At 43.1% G+C, this 17,400-nt stretch overlaps 1 protein-coding gene across 3 annotated transcripts in view; it reads left to right on the top strand.

The window, feature by feature from the left end:
* nav2a (neuron navigator 2a) overlaps positions 1-17,400 on the top strand; it is a 112,436-nt gene that overhangs the window by 90,663 nt on the left and 4,373 nt on the right. For 2 of the 3 annotated variants that reach the window (XM_061670107.1, XM_061670108.1), the window contains 17 exons: positions 1,107-1,190; positions 1,259-1,382; positions 1,493-1,677; positions 1,824-1,844; positions 2,167-2,205; positions 7,847-8,019; positions 10,227-10,380; positions 10,465-10,651; positions 11,827-11,927; positions 12,015-12,110; positions 12,211-12,388; positions 14,186-14,421; positions 14,542-14,693; positions 15,078-15,149; positions 15,243-15,439; positions 15,522-15,640; positions 16,434-16,634. In XM_061670107.1, the coding sequence (XP_061526091.1) occupies positions 1,107-1,190; positions 1,259-1,382; positions 1,493-1,677; positions 1,824-1,844; positions 2,167-2,205; positions 7,847-8,019; positions 10,227-10,380; positions 10,465-10,651; positions 11,827-11,927; positions 12,015-12,110; positions 12,211-12,388; positions 14,186-14,421; positions 14,542-14,693; positions 15,078-15,149; positions 15,243-15,439; positions 15,522-15,640; positions 16,434-16,634 (2,319 nt within the window). The remainder of the gene's footprint in view (positions 1-1,106; positions 1,191-1,258; positions 1,383-1,492; positions 1,678-1,823; positions 1,845-2,166; positions 2,206-7,846; positions 8,020-10,226; positions 10,381-10,464; positions 10,652-11,826; positions 11,928-12,014; positions 12,111-12,210; positions 12,389-14,185; positions 14,422-14,541; positions 14,694-15,077; positions 15,150-15,242; positions 15,440-15,521; positions 15,641-16,433; positions 16,635-17,400) is intronic. The other variant, XM_061670109.1, reaches the window with a different exon arrangement.

Below are 17,400 nucleotides of genomic sequence, written 5' to 3'. Positions count from 1 at the left end.
TGAATGAGAGATGTGCAGCGAAGACAAAGGTCTTAGATTACAGCAGAGTCGTGTCTTAGCACACTACTGTGAGGCTGGCCCAGATGTGCCCTGGAGATTTACAGCTGAAGACTCTGTATGCGTGCGTGCATGCGCATGTGAATGAAAGCAGCTAGAATGCAGTGTTATGTGTGAGTGGCTTCTTCAGGCTAGAGTGCGGGGTCTTAAAGGAGGGTCTTTGTTAAAATGTATGATTTCACACCACCGACCCACAGGCGGGTTACACATTTTCTGAACACACCTTGATGCCCCGAAGCCCAGACTCGAAGAACATCTTTGTTTTCAGCACTCTCATCTTGAATCACACGTCAGTCAACACCTTACTCTGGTCTTACAGACAGACACACACCTTTTCAGTTTTCCTTAAGGTACTCTCACCTTCACCCAAATCTACTGATACACCTCAAGCAAGAGAATATTCCTGAATGTAAACCAACAAAGTTATTACAAACAGTGGCCTTTCAACACTAATAAAAACTGAGCAAGATCCTACTGATGAAGGGAAGAACTGCTGCATCTCTCTTGAATTACGAACCAATTAAACCATGCATTTTACCAACAGCATTACAAATACATACAAACTGGTTTCACGCCATGTTGTCACAAATACTGAACAAGCATTCCCCTTTTTAATCGCATTTATTTGATAATCACTATTTTATGGCGGCATGTACTAATTTCCACATAGTCCACGGTCATACAATTGGGTGGGATCAGTTCTGACTCCAACTTCCTTGATCATGCTTCTCACACTCTTGTACATACAGTATAGGCATTTTGTCCTTAATATTGATTCCTGTTTCACCAGGAAAGGAATGGGAATGTAAAAAGAATTTTAAAAAATGTTGTATCCAATCCATACTCAACTTTAATTGGCACTTTCCAGATCAGTGCTCCAGTTGGGTTTTTTTCACATCATCCTACCAACTAACCAACAAGTCTGGTCATAAGACAATTCATATACCTGAAGTAGATGTGCAAAAAAAATGCATTCAGATGATTATATCTTTTTATAAATGGGTGTTTTAGATCTGACATGAGAGCTGTAATTTGTTGATGTCCTGCAGGCTCACCTGGTGGCGGCATTTGAGCAGAGTTTGGGCAACATGACCATTAGGTTGAAGAGTCTCACCTTGACTGCTGAGCAAAAGGTGAGAAAAGATTAGTTTAAATATGCAGATTTGTTGATCTGATCCACATTTCCTTTTTCATGTGTCAGGATTCTGAGTTGAATGATCTGAGAAAGACGATTGAGCTGCTGAAAAAGCAGAACGCTGTCGCTCAGGCAGCCATCAGTGGCGTCATAAACACCCCTGAGCTCACGCCTAAAATGGACAGGACAGGTACACACAGGCTCTTGTTATATTTCGGTTTAAAAAATATAAAAAATACATTTTCTTTTCACAACCCCAAAAGGGACACACTTTTAATTGATATACTTGCCCTCCTTCAGCTGGCAGTAATGGCAGCCTTCACTACCAGCAGCAGCATCAACAGCAACACCAACCAGACCTGCGAATCAGGAGACAACACTCTTCAGACAGTGTCAGCAGTGTGGCCAGTGCTACCAGCCATTCCAGCGTAGGTTCCAACATGGACGCAGATGCTAAAAATAAGAAGAAAAACAAGAAGAATTGGGTAAGACAAAGGAATATATACATTTAAAGAGCCCAAGTGTCAGAAGTATACAAGCAGCCCACCATACATATCATGTTTTTAAAAAAAAATGTAAATTATTATTGTCTTTGTGTGTCATGGCTTGCATGTTTGGCTTTCCTCTTCAGACGTCTTATACTGGGGAAAAGGTGACGCATCTAAGGACTATTAGATTTTTGATTATTTTGGTCATTTGGTCTTCTAAATGTTCAGCTTACATGATTTATTTTCCACATCATTTTGGTGGCTATAATGCAGTTTGAAGAAGAATTATTCAGAACTACTACAGGTTGTAATAAAAAAAACCTCTGTAGACGTGAAAAAAGTTTTCAACTGACTTAATCTGCATGTCTATTTGCAAATGACAATGCATCTAATGTAGTTTCTCTGTCAGTAATTCATTGTAAGCAGTATTTATACAATGACGAGTTTGGCTTCAGTCAATAATTTGTCCTTCTTTGTTACTTGAAGACATTTTTGTGCACTGGAGGACAAGTCCGAGACGATGACGTATGCAACTTCTAATATGTCCTTTCTGTCATCACACTGTATGTGTTGTTAGCTGCCTGTGTGGTCAGAGCCTGATCATAATGTTGTAGAACTGTAGGTGGAGCTTTGTGGTGCTTTGTGCTGGTGTTAAAAGATGAGAGCTTGTTTCAGGTTTCCTGCTTTAGATGGCTATGATAATAAACAACCCCCGTATGTCTGTGTAATAAGCTTAGCTGAGACCTTGCTGGGGGTTCCACCATGCAGGTGCTCATGAATTGTGTGTGTATGTGTGTGAGATGCTAATTAGGGTGTGTCAGAGTTAATGGTGTTTACAGACCCCCAATGTCACGATTGGTAGCGTCGGCATTGCAGTTGCCAGAAAGTCCAATCTGCTTTGGACTTGACCAGTGGTTGAATGTTTATCTCTCCATAACACATTAACACTCGCACACCCATGTGAACCTGTGCTGTTTTGTCTCTCTGTCTTCATTTGCTTCGCTTCATGTGGCAGGTCTATGAGGTAAGATTAGTGCACCCTGATAACTACAACCCCAATTCCAATGAAGTTGGGACATTGTGTTAAACATAAATAAAAACAGAATACAATGATTTGCAATTTATGTTCAACCTATATTTAATCGAATACACTACAAAGACAAGATATTTAATGTTCAAACTGATCAACTTTATTGTTTTTAGCAAATAATCGTTAACTTGGAATTTTATTTTTCAACGCGTTCCACAAAAGCTGGGACAGGTGGCAAAAAAGACTGAGAAAGTTGAGGAATGATCATCAAACACCTGTTTGGAACATCCCACAGGTGAACAGGCTAATTGGGAACAGGTGGGTGCCATGATTGGGTATAAAAGGAGCTTCCCTGAATTGCTCAGTCATTCACAAGCAAAGATGGGGGGAGGTTCACCTCTTTGTGAACAAGTGCGTGAGAAAATAGTCGAACAGTTTAAGGAGAATGTTCCTCAATGTACAATTGCAAGGAATTTAGGGATTACATCATCTACGGTACATAACATCATCAAAAGGTTCAGAGAATCTGGAGAAATCACTGCATGTGAGCGGCAAGGCCGAAAACCAACATTGAATGCCCGTGACCTTTGATCCTTCAGGTGGCACTGCATCAAAAACCAACATCTATGTGTAAATGATATCACCACATGGGCTCAAGAACACTTCAGAAAACCAATGTCAGTAAATACAGTTCGGCGCTACATATGTAAGTGCAACTTGAAACTCTACTATGCAAAACAAAAGCAATTTATCAACAACACCCAGAAACGCCGCCGGCTGATGCAAAGTGAAAAAGTGTTCTGTGGTCCGACGAGTCCACATTTCATATTGTTTTTGGAAATCGTGGACGTGGTGTCCTCCGGGCCAAAGAGGAAAAGAACCATCCGGACTGTTATGGACGCAAAGTTCAAAAGCCAGTATCTGTGATGGTATGGGGCTGGGTTAGTGCCAATACGGAAAGATACATACAGGTTTTGGAGAAACATATGCTGCCATCCAAGCAATGTCTTTTTCATGGACTCCCCTGCTTATTTCAGCAAGACAATGCCAAATCACATTCTGCATGTGTTACAACACCGTGGCTTCGTAGTAAAAGAGTGCGGGTACTAGACTGGCCTGCTTGCAGTTCAGACCTGTCTCCCATTGAAAATGTGTGGCACATTATGAAGTGTAAAATACAACAACAGAGACCCCGGACTGTTGAACAGCTGTAGCTGTACATCAAGCAAGAATGGGAAAGAATTCCACCTCCAAAGCTTCAACAATTAGTGTCCTCAGTTCCCAAACGTTTATTGAATGTTGTTAAAAGAAAAGGTGATGTAACACAGTGATAAACAGTGACCTTGTCCCAGCTTTTTTGGAACGTGTTGAAGCCATAAAATTCTATGTTAATGATTATTTGCTAAAAACAATAAAGTTTGTCAGTTTGAACATGAAATATCTTTGTAGTGTATTCAATTAAATATAGGTTGCACATGATTTGCAAATCATTGTATTCTGTTTTTATTTATGTTCAACACCACATCCCAACTTCATTGGAATTGGGGTTGTAAATGAAGCTTAACCCCCTTTTTAGGTTACGAACCTATTTGGTTTTTCTCCCGTTGCCCACTGCTACTTCCTTTCAGTATTTTTCTCTCCTCGGCACTGCCTCTCTTACTCACACTCCTCTTGTAGGACTCGGAGCGCTTTTAAAGGAAAACATAAGCACCCTGAAATACTTGGCCACGCTCTAAAAATTATCTTATCTCATTGGTGTACTAAGAGTCCTTGAGAACTAATCAAATTACACACAGCATGAGTAAAAAATAGATGCCCAGACTCATCGTACAAGTCGGAAGAAGTTCGGACATATAACAGAATAATTCCCAGTGAACAAAGCAACCTCCGTAAAAGCAGGCTTAAATGAGTTTGGTGTGGAAGAACTGGATGAGTGGACAAAAATTTCTACAGCCACATTCCAAAATCTTGTGCAAACGGAAACCCATGAACAAATGTTCTTCTATTTTTCCTTTCTGTTTGTGAAATTATCAGGTTACCCAATTACTCCCAAGGGAGGAGCTCAACGTGATTCAGTTCTTTTTAAAGCCACTTGTAAATACACGTGATAGCCCAGAATATGCAATACAGTGCTCCTGAATAAAAAAATATGTATGTAAGTGAGAGTATACTGAAAGTATCCCAGGGTGATTTTCCACTTACCACAAACCTGTTCCAAAGATATAAAACAAACGTTATATATGTAATTACGGTTCTATGAATTCCGAATGACCGCCAGAAGGCGGTGCTGCAAGCACTGAATATTTTCTTCACGCATGTGCAGTTCGAGTGTGCATACCAAAAAAGTCACGTGTTACGCCCCGGTGACCAGTTCCGGTCTCATACGGGGCTCACTTCCTACAGAATCTTCCCACGTGAACATGAGGATTCCGAGTGACAGAGCACTCTGGCGTTCATTCGGGATTCATAGAACCGTAGTTATATATGTAAGTTTCCAACTTTTTCATTCCTGCTGACCACCAGAAGGTGATGCTGAAAGCAGTGAATGACTAATACCAGCAAAGTCATGAGGAATTCCAGACACAAACCTTACTAAAAAGCCATCGGCCCCAAGAGCCACGCACAGTGAATGGGGAGTGTCAACACACACAACGTAGATTCCGGCAAGTGTGCCAAGCATTGAACACGAGGCAGCGGTATATACAGTGGACACGGAAAGTATTCAGACCCACTTAAATTTGTCACTCTTTGTTATATTGCAGCCACTTGCTTAAATCATTTAAGTTCATTATTTCCTCATTAATGTACACACAGCATCCCATATTGACAGAAACAAACTGAATTGTTGAAATTTTTGCAGATTTATTGAAAAAGGAAAACTGAAATATCACACAGCCATCAGTATTCAGACCCTTTGCTCAGTATTTAGTCGGAGCACCCTTTTGAGCTAATACAGCCATGAGTCTTTTTGGGAATGATGCAACAAGCAAATTTGGGGATCCTCTGCCATTCCTCCTTGCAGATCTTCTCCAGTTCGGTCAGGTTGGATGGTGAACGTTGGTGGACAGCCATTTTGAGGTCTCTCCAGAGATGCTCAATTGGGTTTAAGTCAGGGCTCTGGCTGGGTTATTCAAGAACAGTCACAGAGTTGTTCTGAAGCCACTCATTCATTATTTTAGCTGTGTGCTGAGGGTCATTGTCTTGTTGGAAGGTGAAGCTTCGGCCCAGTCTGAGGTCCTGAGCACTCTGGAGAAGGATTTCGTCCAGGAGATCCCTGTATTTGACCGCATTCATCTTCTCTAAACCAATCTCCCAGTCCCTGCAGCTGAAAAACACCCCCACAGCTTGATGCTGCCAGCACCATGGTTCACTGTTGGGACTGTATTGGACAGGTGATAAGCAGTGACTGGTTTTCTCCACACATACCAATTAGAATTAAGGCCAAAAGGTTCTATCTTGGTCTCATAAGACCAGAGAATCTTATTTCTCACCATTTTGGAGTCCTTCAGTTTAGTTTTTTTAACAAACTCCATGCAGGCTTTCATGTGTTTTGCACTGAGGAAAGTCTTCCGTCCGGCCACTCTGCCATAAAGCATCGAATGGTGGAGGGCTGCAGTGATGGTTGACTTTCTACAACTTTCTCCCATCTCCTGACTGCATCTCTGGAGCTCAGCCACAGCAATCTTTGGGTTCTTCTTTACCTCTCTCACCAAAGCTCTTCTCCCCCGATTGCTCAGTTTGGCCGGACGGCCAGCTCTTGGAACGGTTCTGGTCGTTCCAAACGTCTTCCATTTCAAGATTATGGAGGCCACTGTGCTCTTAGGAACCTTAAGTGCAGCAGAATTTTATTTGTAACCTTGGCCAGATCTGTGCGTCGCCACAATTCTATCTCTGAGCTCTTCAGGCAGTTCCTTTGACCTCATGATTCTCATTTGCTCTGACATGCACTGTGAGCTGTAAGGTCTTATATAGACAGGTGTGTGGCTTTCCTAATTAAGTCCAATCAGTATAATCAAACACAGCTGGACTCCATTGAAGTAGTAGAATCATCTCAAGGATGATCAGAAGAAATGGACATCACCCGAGTTAAATATATGAGTGTCACAGTAAAGGGTCTGAAAAATTTAAGGGGGTCTGAATACTTTCCGTACCCACTGTATATATCCTCCAGGGATACACCCCAAAGGGTAGCCCAACATGTGGCAGTACTCCCGATAGAGAGACAACTCACACCCGATGGCAGGGGGTGGTTCGACACCTGACATGAATGGTGAACGGCATCCACGATCCAGTGTGACAAACGCTGCTCAGCACACAACACCACAGTGAAAAAGCTGCACAGGTGAACGGACGCCTGCCGCAGCAGGAAATCAAAATCTCATGAGCTCTCACAGAACACAATACCTCTTGCCTGTACCCACCCGCCCAGATGGAGGTGCATAACACACATGCTGCACAGGCTGACCAAAATATGAGCGAAGTTAGGGCATAAAGAGACACCCCCACCATCCATGTGCAATCTCAGGCATGGAGGGCTGACTGACAATGCGTGCAACACACTGACACGTCTTGCCGGGGGAATGGCGGGCAAGAACGCAGCCTCGAGTGATACCCACTGCAGCTCTGCATCTGCCAGGGGCACCAAAAGGCAGGCACAATCCATGCAGCTCTAAGCAGAAGTCACACGCCGGGGCTCGCAGCGTCCCCATGAGCAACGACGACACCAGGTCGCAGCACCCCACTGCGCTATTGTCAACCAAAGCATATTTGTCTCTCGCAGCCACACACACCACTGGAGAAGATGGAGGCCAACCTCTAACCTGGAGAGAATATACAGTGCTTTCAGCACCGCCTTCTGGCGGTCAGCAGGGATGCAATAGAACTATCCACCATCATCTTTCGCCGTAGTTCATTTAATTATAAACTCATTTGAATGTCAACCAAACCTTCCCAGTTAATAATATTTGGAGAAAAATCACATTTCTCTCTGACTAACTTGCAGTTTTTCACAGCCAATTCCCACTGCTTCTCCTGGCATGACCCTGCACCTCCTCCCTTCTGTTTTTGGAGTGTTTCCAAACCTTGAACAGAATCTTTATGTCTCTGTCTTTTTATGCTTCTTTTTTTTACCTGCAGTTGCGAAGCTCCTTCAAGCAGGCGTTCAGCAAGAAGAAATCTCCCAAATCAGCTTCATCTCACTCGGACATTGAAGAGATGACCGATTCTTCGCTGCCCTCCTCCCCTAAACTGCCTCACAACAGCACCACCGCTACCAACCACATGCTCAGGAACACACACTCCAACTCGCTGTATGTACAATACACCTGTTTGTTCTTTATAAATATCTAATCTACTACAATGATTGTGAAACTTTTTCCACCGAATACCACCCAAAAGAAAATAAAACATAACCCTCCAGGTACCACCATCATGACCAACATTAGAATACAGTAGCCTAAGTGTTCATGGAAAATTAGACAGTGGTTTTATTCCGAAAAAGTGTATTTAATGTTATTATAAGCCACTATAACATTCTGCACAGTTTGAACATTAACACTCTGCTTAAATATAGGGCAAAACATTTACTTACGTTGTAAATAATTATTTCATCCATCCATCCATTTTCTGTACCACTTATCCTCACTAGCAGCGCGGGCGTGCTGGAGCCTATCCCAGCTATCTTCAGGCGAGAGGCAGGGTACACCCTGAACCCGGCGCCAGCCAATTGCAGGGCACATATAAACAAACAACCATTCACACCTACGGGCAATTTAGAGTCTTCAATTAACCTACCATGCATGTTTTGGGGGATGTGGGAGGAAACCGGAGTACCCGGAAAAAAACAAAACAAATAATAAATAAATATTTAATTAGAATATATTCCACATAAAAGTTAAAGGTCCCCTTCCATCATTTATTTATTTATGTATTTATTTTTATAATCTCGGAAGTCCTTTCATCGGGTTTGCAAGATAATTTGGGTTGAAACTTCCCAGAATGTCGTCTATCAAGCAATCAAAGCAGGTCTTTTTCACCTGGCAGATGAGACAGACAGATTTCTCATTAATATGCGATATGTAAATAAGTTTTGAATCGCTCATCTTCTCAGTGTAATTATAGAAAACAGCTTCGCACTGATTGGTCCTTGGCGATATCACGGCTTCTTGTGACTTGTGGCGGCCAAGCGTTTATTGTGACCTCGCGTTTGGCTCATTCGATGTGGTTTATTTCTATCATCACGAAGCAGATTTCACCAAGCGTCCACTACTCACAACCCCAAAGAGGAGGGAACATGGGTGAAAAGAGGATGATATTTTGAAAGGCAGGTCCCATTCAATCACTTCTCTCGAGCACATTTTGGCGCCAGTGACTGCAAGCTTTGCCATTTAATCCACCGTTACAGTCAACATTATGAATATAGTTAAGTATTGTTGTAAAACACAACACATATATGCTTTTATATGCTGTGTTTTGCATGGCTTAGCGGTAGCTGTCCAGCTGGCTCGCTTGCTCCAAACCCGGAAATGCACCTCCACCAGTATGTGAAAGCTTCTGTTTATGAAGTCATCCACCACTAAATGGGCCAGAAAGCCACCACAGTTCTGGTAACTAAATGCTCATAAATTTCTTCCAAAATAAATTGAAGCCATTTATTCCTCAGCTCATCAGAGTTTGGCAGGTGACGTAAAGTTTAAGCTTTGCGAGACACAACCATGTTGTCACTCGGCCAGTTTTCCTGAGATAAGTGGCCGGGTTGCAAACATAAAGTCGGCAGGAACTTGAAGAATAATAAAAACACAAAAATATTTTGCATTCAATTGACAAACCTGTAGGCGGCACGGTTGGCGACTGGTTAGAGCGTCTGCCTCACAGTTCTGAGGAGCGGGGTTCAATCCTGGCCCCGCCTGTGTGGAGTTTGCATGTTCTCCCCGTGCCTGCATGGGTTTTCTCCGGGCACTCCGGTTTCCTACCACATCCCAAAAACATGCATGGTAGGTTGATTGACAACTCTAAATTGCCCGTAGGTGTGAATGTGAGTGCGAATGGTTGTTTGTTTGTATGTGCCCTGCGGTTGGCTGGCAACCAGTTCAGGGTGTACCCCGCCTCCTGCCCGATGACAGCTGGGATAGGCTCCAGCACGCCCGCAACCCTAGTAAGGAGAAGCGGCTCAGAAAATGGATGGATGGATGGATGACAAACCGTATAAACTTAAATCAGGTCATCGACTCATTTTGACCTATGTTATGCATAAAACAGTAGAAAGCAGTGATGGAAGGGCACCTTTCAATAAAAAGCAATTTACCTACTGGATATAAGTGTTTTTTTTTTTTTAACTGATTTTAAAGATTGAATGTAAATGTCATGAAAAATTGAAATTAAGACTGAACTTCAGCAGTGATTGTAGCAGTGATTGTTTTGCGCATCACTAAAGGGAGCTTGCGTAGCACCCTTTGAGAATCACTGGTCGACTGCATCTCATGTGCCTGAAGCGTCTTGTTGATTTATGCATTCGCAGATTATCGGAGTGTTTGGACAGTGAGGCGGAGACAGTGATGCAGTTGCGGAGCGAGCTCAGGGAGAAGGAGATGAAACTGACAGATATTCGTTTGGAAGCGCTCAGCTCCGCCCATCAGCTCGACCAGCTACGGGAGGCCATGAACCGTATGCAGGTTTGAGGACACAGACATGCAGAAATCTCTCATCACCAGACATCCATGTCCACGTTCCACTTGTCTATTCGTGTGTCTTTACAGCTGGAGATTGAAAAGCTGAAGGTGGAGAATGACCGCTTGAAGCTGGAGAATCAAGGAAGCAGGACGGGGTCTCAAGCCTCCATCTCCTCCTCGCCTCCCCATCACACACACAGCCAGGCCCCGGGACCCAATGTGGGAATCTCACAGCACACCCTGAACCTTGCCACCAGCGAGTCCACCAGTCTGGGTATGACATGGCTCTTGTCCTAGAACCTGGTCAAATCTTTTACAGAAAGCGGAACAGAGGCACATTTTAAATCTCACAGCACGGTAAAATACTGATTAACATGTCTGCCTCACAGTCAGGAGAACTGACGTTAATCTCTATCGGAACTTCTGTGTGGAGTTTGCATGTTTTCTCACGTACTCTGACTTCCTCCCACATTCCAAAAACATGCATGTTAACTGAAGACTAAATTGTCCATGAGTGTAAATGTCAATGGTTGTTATTGCCCAAAGTCAGCTGGGAGACGCTCCAGTTGTGAACACCCCTAATCCGTACAAGCGGTACACATAATGGATGGAAATAATTAGGTTTCTGTTGTCATGTGGCAAATTTTTTCAACAAACATTCAACAATCCTGGCCACTGATTGTGAAGGGGTTTACTCGCCTGATTTCTGTGCAGGCAGTATCGAGTCCGCCTTTTGCCTGGGATATGCTGCAGCTCCTCGCGTCCCTTAACAGAATAAACAGTATAGAAAATGGATGGATGAATTAAACATTCCTGGCCTTTGAGTGATATATCACTTATATCACTCAAAGATCGTAGATCGCATAGACCAGTGGCTCTCAACCTTTTTCGGGTCCGCGTCCCCTTGACTTAAACATTGCAAATGGGGGCAAGACAGCTTGTTAAAATGCAATGAATAACGTTTTTCACACAGTAATACCCTCTGTAGTTTCGGTAGATAAAGGTCTCCGTCACCTTTGAGTAAAGTCATCCTATCTCTATGAGTTTCATAGTATCATTTTAAAGAGGTATTTTATTTTCACTGACCCCTTGCAATTACACCACAGACCACTAGGGGTCCACAGAACCCTGGTTGAGAAAATCTGTAGTAAACCAATCTTAGAGATCCTACACAAGAAACAATACAAAATAAATCAGTATTTTCTCAAATATAATAATAATGATTGATTTTTATGTAAACTACGACAACAAGAAAACGTAAAATGAATATGACAGTGTCACTCAAAAATGAGCACTATTTGTAAGGGCATTTTTTTTTATGCTTTTGATGTTATCGGATCAGTTGGCGAGTGAGTATAGATTGCCCATTGATTGAACAATCTAGCTGGGCTTGAGATGACAAAATGGGAGATCTGAATTTTAATTCAGCGTTTGCTTTGTTCCTGTCAGACATGCTGTTGGATGACACAGGTGGAGAAGGGATAATGAGGAAGGAGGGTCGTCGTGTAAAGATCGTTGTCAGCCTTGACGAGGACGGTTTGTGGGGGCAGGTAAGACATCTGTGGAAAATTCACTCGCAGAGCTGCTGCTGTTGGCATTTTGGTCTTCAAATCACTATGGGTCTTTCTCAATGGTAGGAGGCTCAGTCTTCTAGCTTTCTGATTGGGTGCATCGGTGTCAGTGGTAAGACCAAATGGGATGTGTTGGATGGAGTGGTTCGGCGCCTTTTCAAGGTAAGCAACAACATCAAAAGCAATGACTGTTAGCATAATTACAGTACATACTGTGCACTTGGAAAATCATTTGCTTTAATTACTATCCTCTGTCTACTAGGAATATATCACCCATGTGGACCCGGGAAGCCAGCTGGGCCTAAGTTCAGACAGCGTGGAGGGATACAACATTGGAGAAATCCACCGGCCCCGGAGCCCCAGCGCCGCCCACACCCCCGAGCTGCTACCTTGTGGCTACCTGGTGGGAGACAGCAACACCATTAACATCCAGCTCAAAGGTATCAAAGCGCACTGTCGGAAAAAAAACAATCTGCACTTTACATATGTAGCCTTATCTAGCCTTCTGTTAATCACACAGAGGCTGGATTTAGACTGAAGATCCAACTGCCAAGTTCAGATTTAATGCCTATATCAATTTTTTTTTGACTGTCTATTCTTGTACGTTTAAAGTGTTTTGTAGAAGAAGAAAAAATAAATGAGGGTCACATTAAATCAATCAAAATATGGTACTTTCAAAACGCCATGTTAATCTATACTTGGTTGGCAATCCCTTTGCTTTGATCACTGCCTGGATGCGCCGTGGCATTGAGGCAATCAGCCTGTGGCATTGCCTGGGAGTTACGGAAGCCCAGATTTCCTTGATGCTTGCTGTCAGTTCTTTGTTTTCCTCTTGGTAGTACCCCAGAGATTCTCAATGGGGTTTAGAGCCGGCGAGTTGGCTGGCCAGTCGAGCACTGTGATGGCATGGGCATCAAACCAGGTTTTGGTGCTTCTGGCGGTATGGGCAGGGGCCAGGTCCCACTGGAAGGTGAAATCTGCATCTCCATTCAGATCCTCACCAAAAGGAATCATGAAGTCCTCTAAAACATTCGTGTGGACTGTTGCGGTGACCTTGGATTTAAGAAAGCAGAGTTTACCAACACCTGCACTGGACATTGCACCCCAAATCATGGCTCACTGTGGCTATTTCACACTGGATCTCAACCTGCTTAGGTTCTGTTCTTCATCCATCTTCCTCCAAACCCTTGTACCTTGATTCCCGAATGAAAGGCACACTTTGCTTTCATGGGAAAAGAGGACCTTGGACCACTGACCAACAGTCCAGTCCTTCTTGACCCGAGGAACCCGACAGTTGTAGACCATCCCCCGGGCGCGTCTTCTGAATGTGGTGGTTTTTGAAGCTGTGACTCCCGCCTCATTCAACCTTTTCTGGATCTCTGCTAGATTCTTGAATCTTCTCCGTTTGATAATCCACTGAAGCCCACAGTCATCTCTTTTGCTGGTACATCTTCTGCCACATTATGTCCTTCCACTATACTTTCCATTGATATGCTTGGACACAGCACTCTGTGAACAGCCAGCCTCCTTAGCTATGAACATTTGTGGCTTACTCATCCTATGGAGGGTATCAATGATGGTCTTCAGGCCAGTTACCAAGTCTGCAGTCTTCCCCATATTGAGCCCAACTGAGACAATTGAACCAAACTAAACCAATTTAATGACACCTGGGGAAACCTGTGAAGGTGCTTTGAGTTTAGTAGATGATTAGTGTCTGACACTCACTCTAAAAAAATTATGACCTGCAAAATTTGGGATGATTTCTTCACAGTATTCTAATTTTTTGAATTCCTTTTTTTTTTTTTTTTTTTTTTTTTTAATTTATTTTTTTAATGAGCTGGAAGCCCAAATTATGCAAAAATAAACAAATAAATACTTTAAATTGTTTAAATTAATAAATAATAGAAATAGCCCCCTCCCATTGAGTTTAATGAGCGCACCCTCCACATTTATTGATTAACACACCTCTAAATTAGCCTATTTAGACCACTTCTCATTGTTTATGCTTTCACTGTAGTTTAGATTTGCATTGGGTGTTCCGTTAATGTTTATTTATGTTGTTAGAGGCGATGTTGACATAACGCATATAAAATTGAGAACAAAAACAAATCCTAATTCTTTCACTTGAAAATGTAGTGTGAATCCAGCCAGCGAGAACAAGATATGTGTGAAACATGAAGTTGTTTTACACATTTGCAGTGATCTCCTTTGACCCACATTTGTGTCTGTGTCTGTAGGCGTGAGCAGTGACAGCGTGGACTCGCTGGTGTTTGACACCCTCATCCCAAAGCCGATGCTGCAGCGCTACGTCTCCCTGCTGAGGGAGCACCGGCGGGTCATCCTGTCAGGGCCCAGCGGGACAGGAAAGACATATCTGGCCAATCAGCTGTCTCGACACTTCCTGCTTCTAGAGGGCCGACCTTTAACCCCTCATGCTGTTGTCACTTTCAACGTGGACCACAAATCCAGCAAGGTGAACACACAAACATTTAACATGTACATTATTGCACTTATTTATTATGCACTCATACCAAGACACATAGGACTTTGAAAAGCTAAATGGTATATCATCTGAAACGCGGCCTCCCTGTAGGAGCTTCGGCAGTATCTGTCAGGATTAGTTGAGCAGTGCAGCGGGGTGGTGGACGTTGAGAGCCCTCTAGTGGTCATCCTGGACAACTTGCACCACGTCAGCTCCTTGGGCGAGATCTTCAACGGCGTCTTCAACAGCAGCCACGACCACAGGTTGGTTACACTGAACTACACATTTGTGCACGCCGCTATAAAGATTCTGCCATAGTGATGCAGTCCCTCTTGTTTCATAAGATCAGGTAACCAAAATATTAGAAACACCTTTCAGTGTCATGCACTGTAACTACAATCACAATAATCAACCTGCACCTAAATTAATATCTCTAACCGTGTAGTCAAAATGGAGAATTTGTCTTTGTAAATCAAATTTGATGCACAATCTAATTAAGTAATTAGATTGTGCAGATATACCTGATAGTATGTCCTTGTTGTGTTTTCATTGGTTCCTACTTCCCCCAAAACATGCTGGCACAAGTATAACTTGGGAAGTTGACATGCCTTGAAGATCTTACTGACGTGCATTATGTCCCCCTACAGCCCATATATTATCGGCACCATGAGTCAAGCTACCTCATCTGCGCCCAACTTGCAGCTTCACCACAACTTCAAGTAAACTTTAACTCAGACTGACACGTTGACCAGTAAATACACAATTGTTCCGCAAGACATGTAGAGTTTGACTTAAAATGATCTTTTCATCAGGTGGGTGCTGTGCGCCAACCACACAGAGCCAGTCAAAGGCTTCCTGGGTCGCTTCCTACGGAGGAAGCTGATTGAGATGGAAATCGGCAGTCGAACGCGCAACATGGAGGTGGTGAAGATCATTGACTGGATCCCGAGGGTGTGGCACCATCTCAACCGTTTTTTGGAGACACACAGCTCCTCAGACGTGACCATAGGTAAGAGCTTGACTCATTAATCAAATGGAAAAAGAAGGTAGAGGTAACCGGCGGTTTATGTCTGTGTCTATGTTTTGGACAGGTCCTCGTCTCTTCCTGTCTTGTCCTATTGATGTGGAGGGATCAAGAGTTTGGTTCACTGATCTCTGGAATTACTCCATCATTCCCTACATGCTGGAGGCTGTTCGAGAGGGATTACAGGTAACACACCAGTGATTGCAGTCACTCTAATATGACCACTTTTTAGAGTAACAATTATTCGAGCTCGTTGCTATGTCTAGACAAGTAATCAGAGTCAAATTACACATTCACGACAATGTGCGTTGCTGTTGCAGTGGTGATAAATTGAACAAGGCAAACAGAGGCTCTTTGGGTTTGCATAATTAGTTTAAATGGGCAATACCAACTTACAAACTTACTTGGAATATAGCAAACATGCCCGAGAGGCTGTTGTTCATAATACAACCCACAGTCAGAGTTTCATGAAATAAAAATGCTAGGAAGTGCACTGTTTCACCATTATTCTTGTTAATCTCCTTAGTAAAAAGTGTTAGAAAGGTTCTAAATATTCGAGTTTATGATTGCTATTGCTTGTTTATTTCCACATTAAAAACAGAAATATACTGTCATATTAACCTGCCATGTAAAGCGTGCAATTAATGGATTGTAGGTTGATTATTCTGTAGCTTTGGTGAAGTTGACGGCGTCCCAAAATGCCTCACGGGCTCAGGTTGTGCAGTAAATAGTTCCCGTTCGTTACGTGTTCCTTAATGTACAGTTGTTTGTTGGGTCAGTGTAATCATTCTGTCATCATCCACAACTTCGTCCAAGAAAAAAAATAAATACATAATGCAAATAAACCATTTCTAGCTGAATGAACATAAATCACTCACATTGTGCATCCTTGATATATATATATATATATATATAAAAAACAAATAACACTCCTTTTCCATATCCAAAAAATTCTGCTTTGTGCTCGTCCTTTGTACAGTTGTACGGCCGGCGGGCTGCGTGGGAGGACCCGGCCACCTGGGTGACTGACACCTACCCGTGGTCGGCTACGCCCGCTCCAGCTGATTGGCCCCCGCTGCTGCAGCTGCGCCCAGAGGACGTGGGATTTGATGGCTACTCGGCCCCAAGAGAAGGTGTCCGGAAAGAGCCGCCTCAGAGCGACAGTGACCCAGACCCACTGGTGGGTAGGGTTGCAAAATTCTGGGAATTTTTTAAGTTGGAAAATTTTCATGGGAATTAACAGGAATGTATGGAAATAAACCATGAATTTACAAAATCAAAGGTTGGAGCTTAATTGGGAATTTACAGTAACTATACTGTAGCTGGTGAAAAAATATTTTTTCATAATCCTGTCTAAAACAACCAGCTTTCGTACAAGGTACCTTCATTTATGAGTGCTCCAACTTAGTTTTTAGGTTCCTTTATTTATGTATTTGTTTGTTGTTTGTTTTTGGTTTCTGTTGCAAGCCAAAATTTAAGTTACGAGCGATCTTCAGATACACTGCCGTTTGATTGAAGTGAAAAACCAAATGGCGCAATAAATGTACCTTAATGCCCTCGCATGTGGGCAAGAAGAGCAATCGATTTTCTGCTTATGACCAAACAAAATGTTATTTATTGATGCTTCAATGTGTTAACGGTGGAACGGTCTAAGACTGGTTAGCACATCTGCCTCACAGTTCTGAGGACCAGGGTTCAAATCTCGGCCCCGCCTGTGTGGAGTTTGCATGTACTCCCCGTGTCTGCGCGGGTTTTCTCCGGGCACTCCGGTTTCCTCCCACATCCCAAAAACATGCGTGGTAGGTTGATTGAAGACTCTAAATTGCCCGTAGCTGCGAATGGTTGTTTGTTTATATGTGCCCTGCGATTGGCTGACGACCAGTTCAGGCTGTCAGATAGCTGTGACACCTAGGCTTCAGCGTGCCCATGACCCTAGTGAGGATAAG

This window comes from Phycodurus eques, chromosome 2, assembly GCF_024500275.1.
Source record: "Phycodurus eques isolate BA_2022a chromosome 2, UOR_Pequ_1.1, whole genome shotgun sequence".
NCBI lineage: Eukaryota > Metazoa > Chordata > Actinopteri > Syngnathiformes > Syngnathidae > Phycodurus > Phycodurus eques.
The sequence above is the reverse complement of the archived record's forward strand: the minus strand, read 5'-3'. Positions and strand labels throughout refer to the sequence as shown.